This window comes from Bison bison, unplaced genomic scaffold (genome assembly GCF_000754665.1).
Source record: "Bison bison bison isolate TAMUID 2011002044 unplaced genomic scaffold, Bison_UMD1.0 scf7180017864032, whole genome shotgun sequence".
Lineage (NCBI taxonomy): Eukaryota > Metazoa > Chordata > Mammalia > Artiodactyla > Bovidae > Bison > Bison bison.
This window is the reverse complement of record NW_011494604.1, coordinates 1,344,859-1,367,475: the sequence shown is the minus strand read 5'-3', so window position 1 is coordinate 1,367,475 and position 22,617 is coordinate 1,344,859. Positions and strand designations below refer to the sequence as shown.

The window sequence follows — 22,617 nt, the reverse complement described above, 5'->3', positions numbered from 1 at the left end:
CCTGGCTGTGTCCCCCTCCAACCTTCCTCCCTCACGGGGGTCTTCCCCCCTGTCTCCCCAGCATCCTGTTTGCTGACATCGAGGGTTTCACCAGCCTGGCATCCCAGTGCACTGCCCAGGAGCTGGTCATGACCCTCAACGAGCTCTTCGCCCGCTTCGACAAGCTGGCTGCGGTGAGTACCCCCCATCTCCCTGGGCCCGCCACTGCCCTGGGGCCCCTGTGTGCCTGAGCCAGGGCTGGAAGGGTGGCCTGATCCGGGCTGCCTGGGGTAGGGTGCTGCGGGGCGGCCACTGGAGCTGGTGAGCAGGGCTGCATAGGCTGTGGCTGCGTGTTCTCACGCCCTGCATCGGCCCTGACCACACACTCAGAGGCGCTCTCACAGTGTCACAGCCACAAGGGAACGAGCCCTCCACCAGCAGACAGGAGGGCAGGTCTGTGGGGATCGTGGCCCAGAGCCCTGAATTTGTGGAATTTGTATCTGGGGGAGCAAATTCGGTGCCACACAGTCACTTTCCTGATGAAGGTAGCCAGAGTGATTAAAAAAAAGAGAGAAAGTCTGAATCTCTACTGGCCTGCAAACAGCTGTGTGTCACCCCTGGGACGTCCAGAAAGAGGACTCCTCCATGTTGGGACAGATTGGAAGTGCCCCCCACCTGCCGCCCAGACATGGAGTGTGAAGGACACATTAGTTCATTAGTCCCTGTCTACACTCTGTTGTCCTTCCCCAGCCTTTGTGGCTTTGAGTCACGCTCTGTGCCTTTGGGGAGTCCTGTATCAGGGACACTTACTGCAGTGTCCCCTGGCATGTGGACATGTCCCTGGGCAGTCACAGGATGCCAGGCCAGATCACGGATGAGAGCCGGTGCCCGGGTCTCTGAGGGCATTGATGGGGGGCCTCACATCTCACCAATTTTATCACCGAACATGGGCAAGGTGAATGGCAACATGCTTGGCGCTTGGGCGTAGGAAGGGCCTTAAAGGAGAGTTCAGGGCACACAAATACTTGGGTTCCAGTGCTCCAACTTCATGAAATACCTTCTGGGATGCAGGTTGGGACAGCTCTGAATTGGTGATGAATGACAGTCCATCTCAATCCCAATTACTCGTCAATTGCAGCCTGCGAGGTGACCCTGCATCTAGTGGGGCTTCCGCTCATGGCGGTCTTAGCACACACGTGCTCACAGGCTTAGCAAAACTCCCTTGGATAAAAAATTCCAGGCTGAGGGTCAGCTGAGATTTAGTTAAATCTTGTTTCTGCTTCAGTCTTTCATAAAAGGAGAGTCACAAAACTGTTAGTAGAACCTTCGGCCAAGAGTCGGAGCATGCCCCAGAGCTGGAGTGGGATGGGGCCCTTGCTCTCAGCTCAGGGCCTCTCATGCTGATGAGTCTGCCACCTTCCCTGCCACACTGAGCCAGTTGCATTCTCCTTGAGCCTCAGCTGTGGCCATAAAAGTGAGTTCCTGAGCCTGGGGGCGCTAGAATGCTTCTCTAGGGCTGTTTGGCCTGTCCTCTGTCCCCCACGGCTCCCGATAAGCCTGTCCCAGTGCTGGGGCCTCACCTCGTGCCAGCCCTGGATCTGTGCTCGCTGCCCTAAAAGGCAAGTTATTCCAGGCACAGGGTGAATCTATTTGCTTCCTGTTTCTTTCCCTCCCACTTCTCTTTCCTGCTATTTTTAATTTTTAAAATTAATTTGCTTTCCAGGAGAATCACTGTTTACGTATTAAGATCCTGGGAGATTGTTATTACTGTGTCTCAGGGCTGCCTGAAGCCAGGGCTGACCACGCCCACTGCTGCGTGGAGATGGGCATGGACATGATCGAGGCCATCTCGTAAGTGCCCGTCTCCTGGGTGACTGCCCGCCTGTAAGGACATGTCCATCTCCAGGGGACTGCCTGTCTGCTGTCCCACAGCCCGAGTAACTGACTCATGTTGAACTGGTGGATGCAGGGCAACAGTGGGGCAAAGCCACGTCCCAAGGGCGCTGGTCACCCCGGAGGGTTGATCCACACCTGCAGGCCTTGGGTCTTCTCCTGGGCTGTCTGCAGCAGCCTGGGAAGCTCTGCACACAGGGACCTGTCCTGGGAGAAGGGAGGGCTCTGCAGACTCCAGGGCAGCAGGAGGTGTGGAGCCACCCCTCCAGCAGAGGGGGACTGGCTGCAGTCTCGCTGTGCTCCGTGCTGTGGGAGTGCCTACCGCTCTGGCCCCTATGTCTTCTCAGAGCCAGTCAGCCAAGGGTAGAAGTCACCAGTCCCATTTCTTCCCAGATGAGAAAGGTTGGGCTCACAGGAGCTAAAGAGCTCCCCGGAGTAATACTGCAAGGCAGGTAGATGCGGACACAAATTTCCCATTTAAGAAAATCCATCCTTCCTGGGAACAATAGCAAACAGATCTTTGGGCCAATTCTTGATCACTGCTGACCACAGAAGAAGCCCTAGTCATTAAACAACATGGACAATCCAAGCTTACAGTCAGTCAAGGGAGAGGATCAGAGATTGCATCCAGGATTAATAATTGTGAGTTTTAGAAGTAGCCTGGGTGGGGCAAAAGAAAAGCCACAGTGGGCAAGGTCAGAGGTCAGAGTAGCTGGCCCAGGAGGTGGCCGGGTCCATTCTGTTTGGCTCGGTTCCCTTCGGTGGTGTTTTCCGAGTTCCCCTGCATGCCTGGGCTAGACATGGGGCCAGAAGCATGGAGTCTTTTGAGGAAGAGAGACCAGGACTCCCGCTGCTCTGATACCAGGCATGCCCAGTGGACACCATCAGGTAAGAGAGGCAAACTGCAGCAGAGAGCCCAGGATAGGGCAGTTGATTCCACTGGGAGGACCAAGGGAGGCTTCATAAAGAAGGTGGCCTTGGAATTAAGCCAAAAAGGCAGAATGAGAGACTTTAACCTACACAAGTGTCCAGAGGTCTTGTGGACGGAAGACACAGCTCCAGCAAAGGTATTGGCAGAATTGATCCCGGGACAAGAGAAATGCGAGGTGACCTAAGTATTCCCTGTGGTGGGTATCAGCCTCTTGGTGGTAGGATGGGACAAGAGCTGGAGTCCACATGGTGGTCCTGCCCACCAGGCCAAGTCAGACTGCCGGCCCCATGGCAGGCTGAATGGGCCCATATGCAGGGAGTCAGAGAGGGTCCAGGCCCCTAAAAAGTGCAAATGTGAACACCGGCTCCCTCTCCAGTGCCCCAGACACACACCCAGAGCTGCAGAGCTTCCAGCCGACTCCCTCTCCTACAGGCGGCCCACCCATCTACTGGGGACCCCCGGGTACGTGCATGGTGCATGTGGTGGCGTTGGAGCTGTCTTCTAGCATGTGGAGACCCCTGGTCCCCTGCACCTGCCCCAGCTTCCTTTCTTTCCTGGGCAGGGTCTCTCCATCATCCTGCTAATGTTGAAGAAGCAGCAATGTGGATAAATCTGACAATTATATGAATGGAGATTGGAGTGACTGTAACTTTCCTGTTGACTCAAATCGGCACTAACGTGCGCTTGCATTTTCAGAACACAACTTAGTTGATGACTGAGGGTGGCGCTGGCACAGGTGTCCTAGCTGTCGGGGGGAAGCAGTGGGGCCTGGATTCTAGTGTGAGGTGCTGCGCCACCTTGTGGGCAAGATGGGAAACAGCGCTCTCACAGTTTATAGCCACTTGAGCACCAAGGGCTCAGCCCTTGCCCTTCAGGTTGAACAGTTTCAGACTCTGGATTTGGGCTGGCTCAGAGAGAAATGACCCTTTGACCTCTGCACCTTCTCACGCACCCTGACCCCATGCCTTCCAGCCACCCCCACTCTCTGCGCCTGGCCCTGACCCCTTCCCAGCCTTACCCCTGCTCCATCCCCAGGCTGGTCCGGGAGGTGACAGGTGTGAACGTGAACATGCGTGTGGGAATTCACAGCGGGAGAGTGCACTGCGGTGTCCTCGGCCTCAGGAAGTGGCAGTTCGATGTCTGGTCTAACGATGTCACACTGGCCAACCACATGGAGGCTGGAGGCAAGGCGGGGTGAGTGAGTGACGGCAGCTTCCGGCCTGGCCCCACCCGGGCGGCTCTTGTGGGAGGGGCCAGGATGGGCGTGACCGGGTACCTGTGGCCCTGGGGGGCTGCAGAATCTAAGTGGGATTCCTCTAGTAGCTGAGCGCTGACGCAAGGCAGTTTGTAGGGAGCATGTCCCAACCCTTACCTAGTGTTCATCCAGAAACTACACAGAACTTCGTGGTCTGTTTTGAGATGCAGGAGGTAGCATAAACTTCTAGATGGGGGAGGAACCCTGGCGGGGGATGGCCAGGACATACGGAGGTGGAAGGTGAGCTGGCCCGGCACAAGGGGCAGTATGGGGACAGGTGAGGAAGGCGGGGTTGGGGGAGGTGCTAGGCTGGGGACAGGCATAGGTGGAGGAAAACACAGTACTTCCAAGGAATGGAAGTAGAGCAGATGGCCTTTTAGGAACCAGTGGGAGAAACAGTGTGTCTGTGCAGAGGACGCTCATGCCAGGCTGGAGAATTGGACACAATCCTGTAGTCAGCAAGAGCCACCGCTGGCTTCTGCAGGTTTGTGAGATTGGAGGCCGTGTTCTCCTGGCAGGCTGACATGTTACTTTATTGTAATAACATGATGCCGATGTGCTATGGTGTGGGGCGGGGCCCACCGAGCCATCTTGATGACTTGGAGGGATACGGTCCCTTGAGGGACCCAGGTAGGGGTGAGCATTTGAGCCAGAGCTCTGGGATTTGAATGATGACTCAGTCGGTGGCAGTTTGGTTCTGCACAGGAGCGGGGGTTCTGAATTCATATCTACTGCCCTCCTCTCCCTGCTTGCCTCCCCACCCTAGACGCATCCACATCACCAAGGCTACTCTCAACTACTTGAATGGTGACTACGAAGTGGAGCCAGGCTGTGGGGGCGAGCGCAACGCCTACCTCAAGGAGCACAGTATCGAGACCTTTCTCATCCTGCGCTGCACCCAGAAGCGGGTCCGGGGGCCAAGGGCTGGGGCGGGGTTGGGCGTGGGCAGGGGCCTGCAGTGGAGGGAGGGACGATGGAAGAGCTTCATTCCTTGTGGGAGGAATGTTTCTTGGCCTGCTGCTCCCTTCTCCTCTTACTCTTTCCTTGAGTCAAGTCCCGATGCAGTTATGGTTCCTGTGTCTCCAGAAGGACGTGAGAGCCACAGAGGCTTAGCAAAGGCTGATGGCACACAGGAGATGTTTTCGTTTTTCTTCTGTTGCAAAAATGCAACAGACCTCAGATCAGTTAGTAACAATGCAACAGAAGGCCGTGAGATGGACATGTGACCTCAGGGTATACAGTGTCCTTTATTTCCATCTCGTTCCTTATCTATTGCCCAACTAGGTTGATCTTGCTCTCTCTCTGCCTGTACTTATGTATCTCTGTTTCTTCATACTCTGTCCTTCCCCCCTCTCACTTTCTAGTCTTTCTTCTTCCTTCTTTTGTCTCAGCCCGCACGTGCCAAAATATAAAACAGAATTATTAGCAAACTTAGTGTTCTATTTTTAATAGTGTCATGTTCCATGTTCTTAATTTTTAAAGCAAACAGGAGCATTTTCTATTTTACCCACTTTATGTTTCTCCCTAGATTGAAATGCCTTTTACTTATAAACCTTCCAATTGAATTTATCTGTTGGTCAGAGCCCTTTGATAGAAAAAATTTCCCTGTTTCTTTCCTAAGGAGTTAGACTAAAGACAAAATTAAGCTGTGAGGAAATTTCAGCGAAAGTCTTGGAGACAGCAAAAGTAGATTTTTCAAAGTGGGCAGAATTGTTTGAGGCAGGCGCCCACCCTGGGAGGGGCATCAGGGGGGTACCCCGCCCTCCCTGGGCAGCTCAGCACATGCATCCTGGCTGTGGGGAGGGGGTGTGGGGGTGTTGGGGAGGGCCCCTGAGGGAGCTGTGTCAGGCCTGCCACAGACACCTGGGAGAGGGATGGGAGGATGTAGGTGCTTTGGGGAAAGTGCCTTGTGGCTTAATCGACTCATTTTAAAGCATTTGCTTGTGTTTGGCTGGAGTATAAATGAACTGAAATCCTCCCAGGCCCTCTCCCACACCCTTCCTCTCCACTGGGCCCACGGGCCTCCTCGTCCTGCCCCACCCAGGATAAAGGCTTATCCTCTGCCCTGGGTTCTCTGGGTCTTGGTTCTTCTAGCTTGACAAGTGGTCCAGAAAAGATGAAATGGGAAAACCCCCAACCCTAGCCCCAACCCAGAGCAGTGTCTGCTGAAGCAGGCTGTTATCTCTCCCCTCTGCCTCCCTGATCTGAGCGGCTGCCTTCCCAGGCTCAGGGATGGAGAAGAGGGGAAGGCCACCCAGGTCCCCCCAGGACCTCTGCAGCCCTCCACCTCGAGTTTGTTTGGATGGATGAACAGATAGATTGTGGTTGGCACACGGAGAGCTGGCTGAGGCCCTGTCTGTGTATTTGTACAACGCATGTCAGCCCTTGAACCTCACATTCTAATGACCCAAACCTCCCGAAGCTGCCTCTGAGCAGCAGGACCTGTTCTACTATTCACTGTGCTAGAACAAGCCTGTTTTGGGGTAGAAATAGGAATCTCTGGTTTCCTGTCCCTCCATCACCCCCAGGCACTTTCAGACCCAGGCTCTAACATTCTGTGCCAATGACAGATGTCCCCACGCCCCATGGCTTCCCCACAAGACCAACCGCATCATCCTGTCCTGCTGCTCCCACCTGAGGCTCCCAGCTCCCGGCCAGGGCTGGTCTGGGGAGTCTGGGGGACTTAGGATGCTTTCTTGAATGCACTTTAGAGCCCCAGGCTGTGCAGAGAAGGAAGAGGCCTCTGCCATAACTCCTGCCTGCCCAGGCACTGGGAGGAATGAAACTCTTTGCGTGGGCTCACCCGATGGGCCCTGTCCATGGGCTGATGCCTTTCTGTTGCTCTCCCAGAAAGAAGAGAAGGCCATGATTGCCAAGATGAACCGTCAGAGAACCAACTCCATCGGGCACAACCCGCCCCACTGGGGGGCCGAGCGCCCCTTCTATAACCACCTGGGGGGCAACCAGGTGTCCAAGGAGATGAAGCGGATGGTGAGTGGCTGGCGGGGCAGTGCGTGAGCCGTGCTCTCCAGGGCTGGGGCCCCTGTGGGTGAGGGGACTGGCTCAGGCCCCTCACGTGGCCAAGGGAACCTGGGGAGCCAAGGAGGAAATGTTGGAAAGGGGTTCACCCTGACTTGGGACCAGGAGCCAGAGCACCTAACTTCCAGCCCCAGGCTTTCTCCGTGGACCCCACCATCTCTTGGCATGCTGGATTTGACTCTGGAGCAGAGCAGCAATGCCCCTTCCCCCCTCCCCCTTGGCAGAGCTTGCTGGTGCAGGGGGGACTCAGGGTCCCATAGAGTCTCCAGGGGTCTCTTGGAACTGTCTGAGGAACCCTGGGGAGTTAGGTGGGCACCAGCTTTTCAGACACCTTCCAGCATCTGGTATATTTCCCAGACCGCTGAGACATATACTCTGGCTCAGTCACCCAGGAAACATCCCAGTGCTTTTTGGCTGGTGCCAAGAGATGGTCTTTTTGCTCTTGGGGCTGAGAAACACCCTGCTAACTCCAGTCTCTGTGAGGCCATGCGGACTGAGTGCGGGCTGAGTGAGCCAAGGCTATGGTAGGGGCGCCGCCTCCATCTCAAGGGACCCTGCCTGCCTCGGGGGACAGACCCCCTCAGCCGCCCCTGCACACGCCACAGACAGCTAATTCAGGAGGTGCTGCCAGGGTTCTATCAGTGAGGCTAGAAGGAAGACATCAGAGGGTGGGAAGAAGAAGGAGCGGGGTTAACAGGAAGTCGGGTTCAGCAGCATGTTTTCTTTCTTTTTTCCTGAGAACTTAGCTTCTACATCTGAACACACTCCTCAGCTCCTGCCTGATTCCCAGGCAGGAGTTGCCCACCCTGAGAGAGGGATAGTGGTGTGTGTGTGTGTGTGTGTGTCCACTTAGTTCCCACAGAGTCTGATAAAGGAATGGGTGGCATGCTCCCTACACTAGGATCCCCACGTTGGGATCTGTGGCTCAGACTGGGTTTACATTGCAGCTGAAGTAACTGGAGACTCCAAGAGTCCAGCTGAGTCGGCAGACAGATCCAGGGGTCTGAGGGAGGGGACAGTCTGGGGACCAGTCATTCTGCTCCTTGCCAGCTAGCCAGTAGCAGATGACGAACTTTTAACGAAAATGCACAGAAGTAAAAAAGTGAGTTGAGTCAGGACCACCATTTTAACTTTTGATGGTCAAGAGGCAACTTACAGGACACCAAGGTTATGATATAATATGGGCTTCCCTGGTGGCTCAGAGGTTAAAACATCTGCCTACAATGCAGGAGACCCGGGTTCCATCCCTGGGTCAGGAAGATCCCCTGGAGAAGGAAATGGTAACCCCATTCCAGTACTCTTGCCTGGAGAATCCCATGGACAGAGAAGCCTGGTGGGCTACATACAGTTCAGGGGGTCTCAAAGAGTTGGACACGACTGAGCGACTTCACTTTCACTTTCTTCACTTTCAAGGTTATAATATAAGGCACAGAGTGGAGGAGGTCTGGCCTCTAGCCTCAGGGCTTTGAACTTGGACCTGGTCAGTGCCGCCCAGGGCTCCAGGCACCACTCCAGCTTCCTCCAGGCCCCTTGCAAAGCAATTGCTGGACCTTCTGTGTTCTCACCCTGGTTCTTTAACCATCCTCTGCAGACTCTGTAGCGCGTGACCAGCATGGCCAAGAGGTGAAAGAGAGGGTGAGAAGAGAGGGGGAAGACTGAGAACAGGATGCAAAGAGGGGAGCTCTCATGCAGGTGGGAGGAAAGAGAAGCACAGGGGAGCAGGAAGACTGGAGAGAGTGGACAGAGAGGGTTAAGGGGAGATGGAGAGATTCGGGGGAACAGAGAAGAAAGCGATGTGGCGGGACAGAGGTGAGGATGGAGAACCACCAGCAGGCACAAAGGGTGCCTGCTGTCCATTCTCTGTTTAAAATCTTTGGAAAGTTTTTTTCTCTAGTGATGTTTGGTATAAGTAGACTCTTCAGTTATTTCAGAGTCTCAGAGGAGCCAGTTTGGACTATAAGCACCTATTTGGCAGACACATTAATCATTGTTAGGACAAGAAGCCTTGGAAGAATTAGCAGAACGGCCGTAATTGGGAAACAGTCTCAGGGGAGACTGGCTGTCAGAAAGGTTCCTCGTGGTGTTAATTGCTTCGCCCAGAGGGGAGGAAATGGAAAGTGAGCAGAAGAAAAGTGTTGAAGACACCCCTGTAGAAGGAGAGAAGAGGCTCCCCACCCCCTCCTTGCTGGGCGGGGTCACCCGAGGGGCCAGCATCGAAGCACCATCTCCTGGGCCTCTGCCTGTCCAGAGTGTCCTGTCTGGAATACCACTGGCTTTGGGTAAACCTGCCCAGAAACCCTGGAGAAAGATACCCAAAAAGAGAGCTTTTTCCTGGACTTTCACTGAAGATGGGGTGGAGGGTGGGAATTAGATTAAGCAGTGACCGAGAGCAGTTAGAGGGTAGGAACTAGCAGTCAGAAGCTTCTTTCTTTAAATCTTGATCCATCTTTTACCCAGCTTGTTAGGCGTAGTGAGGAGCTGCACTGCCTTAGGCATGTGTTGTAAAGTCTCTAAGGTTATTTATTAATACAGAGGTTGGCAGGGGAGTGTGTAAGGTGAGGACTCGGGCAGCAGACAGAAACACTGGGCTGAGCTGCTACCCAGAAGTGCTGAGGCAGAACTGCAGGAGCCCATCTGAGGGTCCTCCTCCCTGCGCTGAGGACCACAGTGCTAGAGCCAGTGAGCAGGTTAGGGAACCCAGTCCGCTGGCCTGTGGGTTGCTTCTGTGTTTGTTTGTTTTTGCCATTCCAGGTCTTCCTGGTGGCAAGCGGGCTCTTTGTTGGGGCACACAGGCTTTCTCTAGCTGTGGCTCATGGGCTTTTTGTCATGGTGCACGGGCTTCTCTGGTTACAGGCTCTGGAGCGTGCAGGCTCTGTAGTTATGGCATGAAGGCTTGGTTTCCCCAAGGCAAGTGGGATCTTAGTTCCCTGACCAGGGATCAAACCTGCATCCTCTGCATTGGAAGGCGGATTCTTAACCACTGGACCACCAGAGAAGTCCCTGGCTTGTGTTCTCAGAGGCCCTTTGCTGTGGTTCATCCACCAAAGTGTTTTCCGACAATCGTCAGCTCACCACTCCCACCCGATACTCAGGGAGCCTAGAGCGGACCCAGCCCCCAACAGCAGCCCATACAAATGACCAAAGGAATGCTAGAGAAAGTCAGAGACAGGTTTGTTAGAAACATTTCAGCTCTAGTTCTGAGCTGTAGAGACCAGTATAGGCATAATGTGGCTTGGACATCCTCTGAGTAAAACTGTTGCTGGCCCCTGTGGTGGAGGTGAGCAGGCCAGCCCTGCACCGTGGCCTGTGGGGAATGGGCCTTGTACCCTGAGGGATCCCGCCCACCCCCAGATGGGGCACTCACCTCAGTGACCCCGGCTCCTCCAGCCTCGAGCAGGGACGGTGTGGTGGGCCAGATCCTGTAGCCAGGATGGAGGGCTTGGAGATTCTCAGAGAACAAGGAGAAGGGAAGGCCACCATCGGGCAGCCCGGGAGGCACTCAGAGCCCACGGTTGGGCCCTTGGATGTGGCACTAGGGGCTGCCGAGGCCCCTGGGAGCCCCGAGCTAGTGGGGAGCACAGACACCTCATTTCCCACGGGCCCCATGTGTATTCAGAGCCAGGAAGCTCTGACTCCTGGAGACCAACGTAAGTCCCTCACCTCAGTGGGAATGAAGAGAGATGTGTTCCTCTGGGGTTTGGGCCCCCTGATGTTTACCAGCCCCCTATCTGCCCAGCAGTATGTTCCACGCTGGATCACAGGGACAGGAAGTCACCCTCTGCCCTTGTCCTGGCAACCTGAAGCTGCCTGCCCTGGGTACTTATGCTTCCCACACTGCCTCCCAAATCCCACCCCTCCCCATTTAGGGACCCCTCCCTCCCTTCTGTCACAGTCAGACCCTGACACACCGCTATCCTCTGTGGATTTTGTAGATGGACTGTACGTAGGGCCTTGAGTTTGGTAACTCATAGGGGCCCCTCCCACCCTCACCCCTGCCCTGTGTGAGTGAGCATCAGAACAGTAGTCAAACCGAGGCAGGTTTGACTACAGGTACCTCACCTCCTGGGTCCCCAGCCACCCCCAGCCTAACAAGAACACAGATTCTCAGATACCAGAAAAGCTGTTTCAGGTGACCAGAGTTTCATTTTCTTAAGCTCAAAACTTGTGAACTCCCAGATTCTCTGTGTGCTTGGCAGTGGTGGGAGGTGAGTGTCCGTGAGCTGTGTGTGCATGGGTGTGCACAGGCATGTGGGGATTCATTGACTTAGCAGTTTCTCTTATTTCCATCTAAGTAAGTGGAAGAATTGAGAGGGTACCCACCAAGCCCCTGGTGGCTCAGATGGTAAAGAATCTGCCTGCAATGCAGGAGACATGGGTTCGATCCCTGGGCAGGAAGATCCTCTGCAGAAGGGAATGGCTACCCACTCCAGTATGCTTGCCTGGAGAATTCCATGGACAGAGGAGCCTGGTGGGCTACAGTCCATGGGGTCACAAAGAGTCAGACACGACTGAGCAACTAACACATATAATACCACCAAGCCCATGATCCAGGAGGAAAATCACAGAAGGTTTGGAGAAAGACAAGCAATCAGGTGTGGGGGCCGGAAGAGCTCAGACATGTGGATTTTGCCAGCGGAGGAAGTGAAATCACAGCTCACCTCCAGTGTCCAGCACGGAGCCTGTCCCAACCCCAGCTGTGCTCGCCAAATGAAGGAACGAGTGGACGGCTGAGTACAGTGCTGTCTGTGGCCGAGCTCTGGGTGGACTGTGGGCAGAGGATGAGCTGCAGCCTCCCTGTCTTCATCCCCTCTGTTCTCACTCTCCTCTCCTCCTCTCTCCATCCGTCTTTTTCAGGGCTTTGAAGACCCCAAGGACAAGTGAGTCATGTGCCCTTCACTCCTGCTCCTCGGTCTGGGGGCTGTCTCCAAGCTGCCTGGAGCTCGGTTTCTGTGCTCTGTAGAGGATGAGCCCAGGACACGCAGTCTTGGCCACAAGTGAACAGAGCCCATTGCACCCGAGAGACCAGCAGCCCTGGAGCCCAGGCCCCGTAGAGAGGCTGGGCCTTGGTATCGCCCGTTTATAATCTCCACTTCACACACACACACGTGCACACACCCACATGCACACACAACTACACACACACACACACTCTGCATGTGTACCCGCACACACACACACACGTGCACAAACACAACACACACACACACACACACACGTGCAGCTCCCAGGATGGGGAGCGCCTTAAACATTGGTCTCCAGTTCCTGGCTATATCCCAGCGACCCAAGGGAGTATCCCCTTTTCTCTCCTCCAGTCCCCCGTCTCTGGGGCTGTCAGAAATTCCACTCGAGGACTGGGCTTCACTCTAGAAGTAGAGTGTTTAGTTCAGCACCAAAAGATTGTCCAATATGTTTCCCATAGAGTCCCCAGAGTCAGGCAAGAGCAGCCAGGAGGCTCCCAGGCCTTGCGGCAGAGGTCTTGCCTTCTGGTCTCAGCCTTTGATTTCAGGATGATGGTATAGCTAAAGAGTGAAGAGCAGAGATTGTTACCTGCAGGGGAAAAAAACAAACCTCTGATGATAATTCATATTATCATTATCATGTGCAACATATATGGGCTTCCAGGTGGTGCTAGTGGTACAGAAAACCCACCTGCCAATACAGGAGATGGAAGAGACGCAGGTTCTACCCCTTGTTGGGAAGATCCCCTGAAGAAGGGCATGGCAACCCACGCCAGTATTCTTGCCTGAAGAATCCCATGAACTGAGGAGCCTGGTGGGCTACGTGTTTTACCATTATCATATAATAACATATATACCAATAGAGTTAGAAAATCCTTATGGTCAGGGGGCTTCCCTGGTGGTTCAGATGGTAAAGAGTCTGCCCACAATGCAGGAGACCCGGCTTCAATCCCTAGCTTGGGAAGATCCCCTGGAGAAGGAAATGGCAACCCACTCCATTATTCTTGCCTGGAGAATCCCATGGACAGAGGAGTCTGTCAGGCTACAGCCCATGGGGTCGCAAAGAGTTGGACATGACTGAGTGACTAACACTTTCATTTTCACTACGGTCAGTGAAGCCCCCACAGCCTGCGGGGACAGTTTTCTGAGACTTGGGCAGCTTTCTGCGCATGTAAGCGCTTAGGCTTCTGGCTGGCCCGGTGTCACTCTCAGCTTCCCACCCCCTAATCAGGGTTGATCCAGCCTCTCTAGTGGGTCTGGGTACAGGGGCTGAGCTGGCAGCCCCCGGCGGTAGCACCCCCTGGTGGTCAGCCTGTCTTGTGTCTGCGGTTCCTTGCTCACCAGGAATGCCCAGGAAAGTTCGAACCCTGAGGATGAAGTGGATGAATTTCTGGGCCGTGCCATTGATGCCAGGAGCATCGACAGGCTGCGATCTGAACATGTTCGCAAGTTCCTCTTGACCTTCAGGGAGCCTGACTTAGAGAAGAAGGTACAAGACCCCATGTTCCCACATGTTCCCAGGAGGGGCCCCAGGAAGAATCAGGACCACAGGGAGAGGGTAGAAGTGACAAGCTGGCTCCCTTCCCACTTCCCTTACCATGGAAAGAGCTCCTCTTTGCCACCTCCATTTCCCCAGCTCTGATGCTGTCCTAACCAGGAAATGGGGCTTTTAGGGAGACTTTCTTGGTGGAAAAAGGTAAATCTTAATTTCTTTGTGCCTCAGTTTCCTTATCTGGAAAATGGGGATATTCAACATACCTACCTCATAGTGTCAGTGAGGATTAAACAAGTCCATGGGTGTAAAACACATGAAACAGTACCTGCCACAGAGCAGATGTTCAGTAAATATTGCTATTTGTATTATTGCTATTATCATTATAATGACAGATGGACCATCAGCTGCCTTTGGCACACTGGAACCTCAATTCGAGTTGGAAGGGGTGGTCAAGAGCTCTTTGTCCCCCCGCCTTAAATTGTGACTGAGAAAGTAAAGCTCAAAGTAGTTGGGTGACTCGCCCTAGGCCACCCAGTGAGGTAGTGACAGAACCAGAACCAGACAGAGCGGGTCCAGGGTCTCTGCTACACGTCACAGGGTCTCCCTTGTGTTTGGGCAACATGGGATCATGTGAACACATGATCATGGCCAAGTGAGGCACACCAAATCAGGAGCGGGAAGCTATGAGAAGGGAACTTAGTCTGCTTACCAGCATAAATGGAACTGACTCATGCATTACCCTCTCTCTGCCAGCACAGCCATTCTTCCAGCTGGTTGATGTCATGGGAGGGGTGGGAGCTGGGAGTCAGGACGTTGGAGATGAGCTCTGTGACTCTTGACAAGTCGCCTGGCTTCTCTGAGACCCAGCATGCTCATCTCTGAAACAGAAACAGCAGCAGTCCTGTGCCTGTTTCCTGGGGCTCTTGTGAGGATGTGCAGTGGTGCCTGCAGGCTCCGCACGTGTCCTAGTGTGTAGGTGGTGCTCAGGAACGTGTGCCATGATCGTCATGGATCACTCCCATGGTGACCCAGCCTGCAGAGTTTCCGGTTTAACATAGTTCAGCCGCCCTCCCCACGGCCACCACAGTGTGGTGAGTGGACTGATTTACTGAGAGCTGAGGCCAGTGCTGTCTGGACCTGGCCTTCCAGGTGTCAGGAGTGGGCAGCCCAGCTGTGTCTGGGGTGAAGGGGGTTGGAGCAGGCTGGCCGGGTGACTCCGCCCCTCCCCCTGTCCATGTCCTCTCAGTACTCCAAGCAGGTGGATGACCGATTTGGTGCCTACGTGGCCTGTGCCTCGCTCGTCTTCCTCTTCATCTGCTTTGTCCAGATCACCATTGTGCCCCAGTAAGTACCTCATCCCTTCCAGGCAACCTCTTCTGGCTGGAGGGTCTCCAGGGGTAAAGAAGAGGCATAGGAGATCAGAGGGGGATGGGATCTGAGCTGAGTTTGCTCATATAGGAGAGAAGTCTCAGATGTGTGCTCAGGGGAACAAGGAAGCCGAGGTCTGCCTCCTCCCTGATGGGGAGGCGAAGCGCTCTTTGTGGGGAACTTCTATCTGGGCCCAGGCCAGTGCATCGGACACACCTTCTCTCCACTTCATCCTCTCATCCTGTTTTAACACAGACCACTGTTGCCCACTGAATCACCCAAAGTGTTCACCAGGTTGGTTTCCGTGTGACCTTTGGTTCTTGCAAAAAGTCAATACATCTTTAAAAGATAAGGGTTGAATTCCCCAGTGGTCCAGTAGTTAAGATTCTGTGCTTCCAACGCAGGGGGTACAGGTTGGATTTGGACTGCTGGTTGGACTAATGTCCCACATGCTATGCCGCACAGCCAAAACAAAAAATAAATAAATTTTTTTAAGATAAGGGTTTTCTGCTACTCTGGATGTTTCAAAGACTGGATCTCAGATTCTGAAGGCCTCTCTCAAAGAGATGTACCTGAACTCTTCTGAGGACTGGCCGTGTCCTGAGAGAGGCCTGTGTCTTCTGAGGGAGCCACTCGGAAGTGGGCTATTGGAAATGAAGTGTTTGTTAGGTAGTCAATCACTGTAGACTCACAGCTAAGTGAGAAAGATAACCGCTCCACATATGTATTTATGTATGTGTGTGTATATATATATGCATATATACACATCTTTTACTTTTCAGTAAGCAACATTTCAAGCATACAGAAAAGTAATTAATGTAATCAACACCCACCCCATTGGTAGAACAGTTGTTAATATTTTGCAAATTTTGTTTCATCTGCCTTTTTCTGATTTTTAAAAATTGAAGTATAGTCGATTTGGAATGATGTGTTAGTTTCCAGTGTATTTCTGATTTTTTAAGGTAAATTTTAGACACAGGGACATTGTGCCCCTGATAAAATGTCAATCTACACCTGTTCTAAGGGCATTTTGCTTTTTAACCACTATGCCTCCTATACCAAACAAAACTAACCCCAGTTCCTCTGCAATCATCTAATACCAAGTCTATGTTCAAATCTCCAAAATCATACCCCTAAATGTCTTCTGCTCCGAATTTATTCACAGCCAGGACCTACTCAAGAGTCACTGCTTGCATTTAGTTATGTCTCATAAATCTAACAATCTAGAAGTGTCCCCTCGCCCCAACACCTCCTGTTTTTCATTTTGAAATAATTACAGACTTATAGAAAGGTTGAAAAGTACTCTGGAGGGTTTCTGTACATCCTTCATCTAGTTTCTCCTAATGTTGACAACCCACATAACTGCAGGACGGTAGTCAAAATCAGGAAGTCAGCATTGCAACGACACTATGAACTAATCTACAGGCTATATTCTCATTTCATCAGCATTCCCCCAAATGGCCTCTTGGTGTTCTGGGCGCTGGGCCAGGACCCCACATTGGATTTAACCACTGTATCTTCTTAGGCCCTTCCAGTCTGTGATGCTTCCTCCGCCTTTACTGATCCTCTGTGGCCTTGGCACTTTGGTTGAGTACTAGCTAATTAATGTGTAGAATGTCTTGGGCTTCCCTGGTGGTCCACTGGTTAAGACTGTATGCTTCCAATTCAAGGGTCCCAGGGTTCAATCCCTGATCTGAGGATTAAGATCCCACAAGCTGCAGGCAGCCAAAAAAAAAAATTGTTTTTAATGTGTAGAATGTCTCGATTTAGAATGTCTCAATTTAGGTTTGTCTGATGTTTCCTCATGATTCGATGGAGGTTATTTTTGACAAGAATCCCACAGAAGTGTCCTCAGTGCATCATATGGGGAGGTGCACGGCGTCATGGTGTCTTATTACTCAGTGCTTTTTATTTTTTAATGGTGCTCATTGTTGAAGAGATAGATGGCCCTTGCATTTGTGTCTGCCGTGACCCTATCAGAATACTGCAGGTGAAAACCAGACACCAGCAGCCAGCTGCTCCCTGGTTAGGCAGCTAGTGCCCATTGCCCCCTGCACTGAGACCATGCAGAGCTGGTGGGATTGTGGGTCTTTACGGCATAGGACCTACATTCAGTAATGAAATGGAGCTATAAGTATAATAAGCAACCTAGACTTCCTGTCCCATTGCAGCTGAGAGTCCCCCTCGCTTGGGTGCACAGTCCGCCTCCTTGCTGCCTCTCTCTCTCCTCAGTGTGGCTTGGGGCTGGGATTTTGCAGATCCCTGCTCTGCCAGCAGCGGCTTCACTCCCTCCTGGCCACAGCTCCGAGCTGCTAAAGCATGGTCAGAGGTCGTTATCTGGCTGTCCTCTCTCCAGGGAAACCTTAAAAGCTACTTTAAAGGTCTTTCTTTCCCTCTGGAGAGAGTTCTCTCTCCCTGTTCTATTTGTTTAAGGCAGATAAGTGCTGGCTCCTGGGAGAGCCTGGAACAAAGACGCCTCCCTGGAGGTGTCCACCTGCCTTCTGTGTCCCCTATTTGCCTCTGACCTGCGGACAACGCCTGGCATCTCAGGCCATCTCACTCCCTAAAAGGGAGAAGGAGTGTCTGAGGCCTCCTGTGGTTGGTGGAGAGTGCCGTGCCTCGGCCAGCCCTTGCCCTAGGAGAGCCATGGCAGGCCCCAGATGGAAAGTCATCTGCCGTTCTCTCGTGTGAGGATTCTGGCTCCTGGTGAACATTAAGCTCACCTGTGATCTGCTCCTGTAAGGAGGGACAGTGAGGAGAGCCCGGCGGGCTTTATGACTTCTGTTGAGCTGGGTGGGAGTAGGGGAACAGAAACTGAGCAGGACTTGTTGTGCAGCCTGACAGTGGGCACAGGTTTAGGGACTCTGCCCTCCAAAGGGACATGTTACTGCTGTTTCTCAGAGTGCCTGGTTGGTTTGTTGACAAATGCATTTCTATAAATGATGGCCATTTATCAAATCAATGTTCCATCTTCAGAGTTACTTGTCAAGCCATGAGTGACTACCTGGAGGGAACAACCAGGTGATTTTTAAAATGGGTCCTTCCAGCTTAAACAAAGTGAGTTTATGGATAGCTAAGAATTAGGTAAAACTTTGAGCAGGTGTCACCAGTTCTCCATTCGGCCCCTCTGTGGGCTGTGCTCCCCCAGGAAAGTGACAGGACCAAGAGGAAGGGCAGGAGCCAGACCGTTACGGAGGAGGGTTCTAGATCGGCTCACAGGCTCTAATCTCCCCTCGGTGAGTCAGGGGCCAGGCACCGAAGACTGGGCAGTGGGTGCAGGAGAAATGGAGCAAGCTCTGCTTCCTTCGCAGGGCCTCTCAGAGCCCTAGAACTCCCACCTCCTCTCTCCTTCCAGCTCCGTGTTCATGTTGAGTTTCTACCTGACCTGTTTCCTGCTGCTGACCTTGGTGGTGTTTGTGTCCGTGATCTATTCTTGCGTGAAGGTGAGTCCAGTTTACACTTGAGCCCCAGTTTCCTTCTCCCCTCCCTTCCCAGCCCTCTGATAAGCTCCCCGCGCTGGAGCCGGAGGGTCACGCCCGGGACCCAGGTGACTGAACCTGGATCATACCTCTTGATTGGCATTGGCAGCAAGCCAGACTGCAGGGGCCATAGTATGTCTGGGGGTGCTTGTTTGTACTGGCTGTTTCAATTAGCCTTTGCCCATCTCTGCAACAAGATGATACTATTGCCATCTCTTCCATCTGTCCCCTGGGTATCAGATGGGCCGAAGGAAGGGCGCCTAGCACATAGCTGAGAACAGAGCAATGGTCACTAAATACCTGCTGAAAGAATGGCTGAAAGAGATCACGCCTCTTCTGGCTTCCAGTGTGCCCAGAGATGGCCCTGGAGGAGGCCTTAGAGATGACGGCTTCTGAGCTGCCCATCATACAGACGAGAGGGGGATCCAGAGTGGTCCATTGTTTCAGACGAGGCCCCATGGCTAGGGATGCGGATGTGAGACCCTGCTCTGGGTTTACTCCCGTGTCTCCTCTTAGGCATGCCATGTCACCATCCAAGCTGTGTCCTTTGAGGGGACCTGACCACAGGTCATTAGGGTCAGTCGTAGGAATCAGTCAGGTTCCCATTTGCCTTGCCCACCAAACCTCTTCCTCGGTTCTTTCCCACTGGTTTAAGAATTCCCTGGGCTTCCCTGGTGGGTCAGAGGGTAAAGCATCTGCCTGCAATGTGGGAGACCTGGGTTTGATCCCTGGGTTGGGAAGATCCCCTGGAGAAGGAAATGGGAACCCACTCCAGTACTCTTGCCTGGAAAATCCCATGGATGGAGGACCCTGGTAGGTTACAGTCCATGGGGTCGCAAAGAGTTGGACACGACTGAGCGACTTCACTAAGAATTCTCTGATGGGCCAGTCTGGTTCTAGAAAGCACTCTATCCAGGCAGGGACAAGCCCTGGCCAGCTTGTGCTGTGACCATTTCTCTGCTCCTCCTGGACGCTCACTTGGAGCCAAGCCCCTCAGGGCCTCAGGCCCTGCCACCACTCCCCACGCCCTCTGCAGGGGGCACATGTTCTCCTTGCTGGGGAGTTGCGTCTTTGTCACCTCCAAAGTCCTCTTTCTCCCTCCACCCTCCAAACAGAGTCCTTCATGGGGCTGTTCACTGTTTCATCACCTGATAGTCAATATCTTGAGGGATTGACTGTCAGAACCGGAAGGACCTTACCACCATCTGGTGTGCTACAGCCCTGCCCCTGAGTGGGTGCAGAGAGAGGCAGGGCTGGCCAGGGTGACTTGGCAAATTGAGCTGGGTGCTCAGCCTGTTGCTGTGCTGCAAGGTAGGGGTTAATCCTGGCTCCCTGCCTCTCCACCAGCTCCTTCCCTGAGGCTACAACCTTGCTCCTGCTCTGTGTTCATTCCCTCTTGCCTTGTGGTCTTGCTGTGGTCAAGCCCACCTCCCCTGAACCTGTTTGTCCCGCCGTGGACAGTCCCACTTTCTTCATCTCATGCCTGTAAGAGCACACCGTATAATTCACAAGAGCCAAAAGGTGGAAACAGCCCAGGTGTCCATCAACAGATGAATGAATAAACAAAGTGCTATATCCATACAATGGAGTATTATTCTACCATAAAAGGACGAAGTGCTGAAACATGCGACTGCATGGCTGAACCCTGAAGACACTGCGCTAAGTGAAGGAAGCCAAACACAAAATGGCATATATTACATGATTCCGCTCATATGAAGTATATAGAATAGATGAATTCACAGAAACAGAGTGTAGACTAGAGAGTACCAGGGGCTGGGGGAGGGAGCGTGAAGAGTTATTGTTTACTGGGTTCAGAGTTTCTGTTTGGAGTGATGAAAGGGTTTGGGAAATAGACAGAAGTGCTGGCCTCATGGCGTCGTACAGGTAGTTCATGCCACCGACATGGACACTTAAAAATGGCCAAACTGGCAAATTTTATACATATTTTACCACAATAAAACAACCTAGTAAAATAAAGCATGCCATAGCTAAAAGGGCCTCTTAAACATTCTTTAGCTGAATGCTCAAAAAAGAGTCTTTCCTTTTTTTAAGTTATAAACTGAAGCAAAGTCATTGTTCATTTGAGGAACTTAACGAGCCTATTCAAATCAGAATCAAAGTTTTGTTCACAATTTTTAAACCGGAACCTAGATTTATCTCTCTTCTGTTAGCTACACTGAATTCATTTGGTTTCTGTTCCCTGTTTTGAGTGTATATCTGCTGTGGGGGAAGGCGGGGGAGAGGCAGGGTTGGGGAGGGACAGGGGACAGACCCATTTCCCCACGTGCCTTGCCATGTTGAGTTAGCTCTCTGGTCTAGTGAATTCTTTTTGCCACTGTTGGAGATGATTATTTATAAACGTCTTCCCTGCCTCCTTGTGCTTTATTGAATCCACCTATTTTGTAATCAATGTCACATTCAATCAGCTTGCTCTCAATTCCTCCATCCAGCTCGGGGATTTTCTGACTGCTCTGAGGCCTCAGTTTTCCTTGGGGACGGGGTGGTTGGAACACTTACATCCCCCACCCCCACCTCCCCACACCCTTCCACCAGGGGAGCCTACTCCTTCCATCTTGCAGGTGTAGAGTTTCTATAAAGCTTGTGTTTAGAAAAAAAAAGTGCTCTGTGACTTATCAAGCCTGAAACCTGCTGATCTCGGCCAAGAGGCAAATAGACTCTAATACCCATCTTGGGGTCCTTGGCTGCATCTGTCTCTCACAAGCCTCTGATAATCCATCTTCTCAGCATTTATCCACTTTCTGTAAAGTAGACCCCAACCTGAGCAATTGTCTGTAGTATGAACTCCTCTTCCAGTTAATCTTGCAGTTAATCTTTCCTCTTTGTGTTGTGCATGAACTGCACGGTAAGATGTGAAGGGGGTTAAGTCTCCCCTTTGGTGTCTCTGCAGCAGGGCGGGTTGGCCCTCCCCGCCCCCCACACTGCCTGCAGCCTGACTGACTGAAAGTTGATTATATCACCTTCTCAGGTATTGCCATGAAGCTGATTGAACTGGAATTTTCAGTGTCATTCTGTTTTTCTCTGTGAAAAGACTTGCCAGAACTCAGACATTCTTCATCTTATTCCTACGGTTTCTGAGATGTCATGGCTAGTGGTGTTCCGATGAGATACCGCAGTTCCTAAATCACCCCTGCCCGCATTAGGGCTCCTCAGATCCAAAGCCAGGCGGTTCTGTCAGACGTGGTCTCTTTCTGTTTCATTTACTTTTCCATTTCCCCGAAACAACTTGGACTTGGATGATTTCTTAAATCATCCATATTTTATTCTTTTTGAAGAGAGAAACATGAAGAAAGTGTAGTCTGAGTCAGTTGACATAGTCTTCTTAGCCATCTGTCTAGGAGCAATTCCCGGGTCCTTTCTCTTGGAAGGTTTTTCTGAAATGTGCTGCTCACCAAGGGCTCTGAGTGTGTTTTCATCTCAGGCCTGTGTGATCTCTTCCTGACACAGCTTGGTCCAGATCACACACACCCCTAGACTTCTCAGCAGGACTAATTTGGAGCCTTGATCTTCCTCTTGTCCCAAGGTCCTGGTCTTGCTGCCCTCTGGAGCTCCTCTGCCTGGGGTACCTTGTCCTGAGGCACATCCCCCGAGCGCCTCTTTCTGGTGAGGCTCTTAGAGGGCTGTGTGGACACCCAGACAGTCCTTTCTCCCCTTGTCATTGGTGCTGATCTGGGCCCCAGAGCTGCTCAGAGAAAACCATGCTAAATCCCTCTTTGCATCACATGTGGTCCACAGACTCAGAGTATCTCAGATTGGAAGGTTCCCAAACAGTGAGGCAGTCCAGACAACCACCTGAGCCTGGAACCCCTTTGCAATAACCCTGTGAGATCCAGGCCGGCCTCTGCTGGGTCCCCTCCAGGGGCACAAGCCTGTTATATCTCCTGAGTGCAGCCCCTTCCGTTTTTGGCCAGCTCTGCCTGGTCCATCCAGAGAAGGCGATGGCACCCCACTCCAGTACTCTTGCCTGGAAAATCCCATGGACAGAGGAGCCTGGTGCGCTGCAGTCCATGGGGTCGCTAAAAAGTCGTACACGACTGAGCGACTTCACTTTCAGTTTTCACTTTCATGCATTGGAGAAGAAAATGGCAACCCACTCCAGTGTTCTTGCCTGGAGAATCCCAGGGACAGGGGAGCCTGGTGGGCTGCCATCTACGGGGTCGCACAGAGTCGGACATGACTGAAGCGACTTATCAGCAGCAGCC

General features: G+C 52.6%; 1 protein-coding gene across 1 annotated transcript in view; it reads left to right on the top strand.

Moving 5' to 3' along the window:
* ADCY5 (adenylate cyclase 5) overlaps positions 1 to 22,617 on the top strand; it is a 161,330-nt gene that overhangs the window by 111,487 nt on the left and 27,226 nt on the right. Inside the window, exons 7-15 of the mRNA XM_010834408.1 lie at positions 62 to 173; positions 1,703 to 1,830; positions 3,839 to 3,997; positions 4,825 to 4,966; positions 6,909 to 7,049; positions 11,952 to 11,974; positions 13,400 to 13,544; positions 14,797 to 14,894; positions 18,274 to 18,361. Of these exons, the coding sequence (XP_010832710.1) occupies positions 62 to 173; positions 1,703 to 1,830; positions 3,839 to 3,997; positions 4,825 to 4,966; positions 6,909 to 7,049; positions 11,952 to 11,974; positions 13,400 to 13,544; positions 14,797 to 14,894; positions 18,274 to 18,361 (1,036 nt within the window). The remainder of the gene's footprint in view (positions 1 to 61; positions 174 to 1,702; positions 1,831 to 3,838; positions 3,998 to 4,824; positions 4,967 to 6,908; positions 7,050 to 11,951; positions 11,975 to 13,399; positions 13,545 to 14,796; positions 14,895 to 18,273; positions 18,362 to 22,617) is intronic.